Here is a 4197-nt window from a genome sequence, read left to right on the forward strand (position 1 = left end):
ACAGACATCTTCTCAATATCTTTTAAATTCCAGTACTGTAATGCTGCTTGAAGAGAATCTATCAGTCTGTACTAGCCTAATTAGGCAGCATTTATAATCCAATACCAGCTAAAATTCAAGCTGGTCCTGATCTCTTACTGATGTGTGATGTGTTTCTTAATCAAAAGTAGTGTATTTCAATCTATACCTTTGTAATGAATACAAGACATCAGATTTAATGTTCTTATTGTTTGTTATGAAGCTATATCTATATACAAGAAATAAAAGACCTGAAAAGTCAATAGATATATTCAAGAAAATATTCGATTAACAATCAAAAGCAAATATGATTGATTGGAAAATATTAATACAGCTGCAAAACATTCTACAGTTTTGTTATCTATCTTATGCATTAAATATTTAAAGTTGTATTTTTTTTTTGCACCACCCATGTCCTTCAATGTGAAACTTTAATGTTTTCCTTTCTTTGAGAGTATGGTCAATTCCTTTATTTAAATGTAAATTTCTACAAGTTATTTAGATCTGTTATCAACCGTAGTTATTTGCTGATTTAAACTACTACAGAATGTGTTTATATAAAACTTGCACTTACAATTAGTGGAAAAATCTTTGATTTCCTATTCTGAGACTACATTTGGCCAGCCCCGTCTCCATTTACATCAGTGCAGAATTTTGTTTGGCTTTAAGAAGAGTGTTTAGACAAATGGTGTTGGTCTGTTTTATTTAATTTCTTTTCTTTATTTAGTTCTGATATATTCATTTTTCATTTCAGTTTTTAAGGAGGAAAATAAAGGAAGAGGTAAGTGATTTTGATTTTCTGTGCTATTACCTAATTTGACTTTCTTGAAATACATAAGAAATTATACATAATTGCAAGTTTAACTGCTCAATGTGGGTTCTGTGATTATGGTTCCCATGGTTCCCATGCCCAGGCTTAATCATCCAATTTAGGGTCAAGGGGGTCCTTGTCACATGTATTATAGGGCAAATGGTAAACAGGTGTCCAGTCAATCACAGAAAGAGAGACAACCATTCATGCCTATGGCCAGTTTATAATAGCAAATTAACTATCCCATCACTTTTGGCTATGGCAGAAGGATTTGAATTCAGGGCCTACATGCTATGAGGCAACAGTGCTAACTGCTGCAGTGCTAACTACTGCACTGTGTTGCTGGTTATATTATAAGATGCCTATTCTTTTCTATTCATTATTCCCTTAATATATAATGCATCTTTAGGCTTTAGTGCTTTGGTGTTATGAAATGCAACATTCCACTGTGGACTGCCATTATTGCCGTCTTGCAATCTAAACAGATTGTTTCATGTCACTAAAGTAAATGTGAACAAATCTCAGAATTATAAGCATTGCATAAAACAGTAGACCTATCTGATAAAATTGCATTGCTTGAGCAAAGAGGATCTCTGTAGTTCAAGAATCATTGTGAATATGCTAAAGAAGACACATTATGTAGTTTTATCACAGCTCAACTTGTTTGTGTGTGCATGTGAGCGTATGTGTGGGCATATGATAATTTTAAGCTGAAGCTGTTTGGTGCTGTGTTTACAGGATCTCGAGAAGATCGGGACCAAGCAAAGCTCATAGGGGGTGTTGTGGCAGGGCTCGTCCTAGTTGGTATTACAGTGGGACTCATCTGCTGGCTCTGCTGTAAGAAATCAAGGTATTGCCCACAGTGCAGTGACTCACAGGGCAGGGTCAAAGTCATTCTGTAGGTGCATCATAATTTTATATTCCTATTTTCACCACAGACAAGGAACCTGGAAAACCAAGGAGGAAATAAATAGATCTCATGAAAACGAGAAACTAACGCCCATTGACTGTGTTTAAAAGGCACTAGCTGAAGAGGTAAGCATTTGGTTGTGGAAAGCACATGTGCAGTCAGTTTTAAAGGTAAATGGTTAAATTAAAACCTAGTACAATTCCATTCCATGTCTCATTTCTTTAGGTTTCTCTAAGTTTGGCCATCTGCCCTATCATTTTATCTTAGGAGGTGGATGATGGACAAATAGCTTTTGAAAATTTCCCAAGCTAAACTGAGCTAGAAATTTTAAACATGCTTTTGCAAACACCCTAGTTTTATTTTGGATGCTTGCATATTTTACTTTTCATGAAAGCGAGAAACTACCAGGGTCAAAATTATTAGCCTCCCTTATGTTCATAGCTACGTCCTTTCTGACTGCTAACACCGTGCAGTCATTTGCAGTTTTCACCAAGTCTCACACATGTCTCCTGAGCAATCCCAGGCTGTTCTGCTTTGAATTTCTCAAGCTCCTCCACATTTGATGTTCTTACATAGCGGACCTTGGTTCAGACTTTTAATGGGATTCAAGTAGCAGCTTTGTGCAGGCAGACAGAAACATTCGCTTTGGTCTTCTGGATGTAGTTCTTCAGTAGGAGCGACGTACGTTTTCAGTCGTTGTTGTGTTAGAAAAAAACCAATGACCAGGACCCAGTTTTGCTACTGACTGCTTTAGGTTTCTTTCAAAATTTTAACATATCCCTCTCTCTTGAAAAATGAGATTTTCAATCTCAATGAGATTTTTTTACTTAGATAAATAAAGGACTAATAAAATAAAAATTCCCAATGATTCCTTCCACCTTAATAAGATGAGCAGTTTTGTTTACATTATCAAGGACAAAGGATTACAGATCCACTGCACAGCCAACTCTATTGAGAACTATGTGCTTGCTATGTGGTCTTGTATACATGTTCAGAGGTTTATATGTGAAGACCTATTCACACGGGTTAGTTGCTGTATCCCACCCTCCCAAGGTGTGTGTCATAGGTAACATAAGTGAATTAGATATGGAATAAAATACATCATATATATAGTCCTTACTGTCTTTTGCATCGCTAAGAAAACTGTCCTTGTGAACTGGGAAAAAAAGACAAACTTTACAAATGAACTTACAGACTACTTTAATAGTACAGTTTAGAGTCAAATATTCAGTCTGTTACTGTTCTTATTGTCTTTCCTTAGGGATTAATAAATTAAGCTGATTGCCTGTTCTGATTGGAGAAACACATTGGAGAAAATATCTGCTTCCTCAAAAACAATTAATCCCTAAGGACATTATGTGGTTACAGTGTCTTCAAGAAAATTAGACTGCATTAAATTAAATAATACAATATATTACAAAGTTATGAGAAATAGCTCTAATGTATACAAATAGCTCAATTATAAATATCCAGAAAATTACAAAGATATATATATGTCAATTAATATAGATTGACATTTTATTTTCTTATTTTCACTGTAAATAAAACGCATGTAACTATTGCACTGTGTACTGTGAATTAGATGGAGTTGCCGCTCAGTAGATTTGGGTAATCTCAGTCTCTCACTGAACATGCTCCTCTCTGACACTGCCTTAAGGGAGTCTGGAGAGACAAATGTTGCAGGTTTTTATTGCTGGACATGGTGCTTACTGGGTCCAAGGCAGCTACCTGGGCATGGTTGCTGGCCTGCTTCCTTTAGGGTTGTGGCCTGCGGTGCCCTCTTCGTGTTGCACTGGGGGCTCATTTAAAATAAATAAATAAATAAAGTTACATTATTTACAATACATACTGAAAAATAACTAATCTAGGTCTTCTAGATGCAGAAAACGTGGTCACACAACAATACACAGTGCACAACAATACACTACACTAAGTTGTAGTGCCTCTTCACCTCACTGTGCAATACCTTTTGTGCAATACTTTTGTAAATAGTCAACAGTGCAATAGACCTCAATACTTGAAATGTGCAATTCACTTGTATTTTTATTTAGAACCAGGCTCATGGAGGGGGGGGACTGCCATGATTGGTTGTGTCTCATATTGGAACTTCTGGTTTAGATTAGAGATGGACCGATCCGATATTACGTATCGGTATCGGTCCGATACTGACCTAAATTACTGGATCGGATATCGGCGAGAAATAAAAAATGTAATCCGATCCATTAAATATCAAAAAAGCACCTCACAAAACTTGCGACATGGCGTAACTCGTCTCATAACCGTAGCACGTCGGAGCAGTGTGATCACGTGATACAGCGGCTGTGTGTATTTGTAGTCTCGCTACCAAACCAGCATTTCATCTCCAAGGAAGTTATCCCAGAGAGAAGTAAAGCAAGTGTGTAAGTTCCTCTCTGAATGTTTGTAAAGCATTCCAGCGTTAAGCTTAACAACTGATATA

The 4197-nt window shown here is 36.5% G+C and overlaps 1 protein-coding gene across 1 annotated transcript in view; it reads left to right on the plus strand.

Moving 5' to 3' along the window:
• Positions 1-4197, plus strand: part of LOC102202101 (CD166 antigen homolog) — a 43468-nt gene that overhangs the window by 36686 nt on the left and 2585 nt on the right. The window contains exons 13-15 of the mRNA XM_005754624.1: positions 773-799; positions 1568-1679; positions 1768-1864. Of these exons, the coding sequence (XP_005754681.1) occupies positions 773-799; positions 1568-1679; positions 1768-1846 (218 nt within the window). The 3' untranslated portion in view covers positions 1847-1864. The remainder of the gene's footprint in view (positions 1-772; positions 800-1567; positions 1680-1767; positions 1865-4197) is intronic.

This window comes from Pundamilia nyererei, unplaced genomic scaffold (genome assembly GCF_000239375.1).
Source record: "Pundamilia nyererei isolate P.nyererei 1_Seehausen unplaced genomic scaffold, PunNye1.0 scaffold00609, whole genome shotgun sequence".
Taxonomy (NCBI): Eukaryota; Metazoa; Chordata; class Actinopteri; order Cichliformes; family Cichlidae; genus Pundamilia; species Pundamilia nyererei.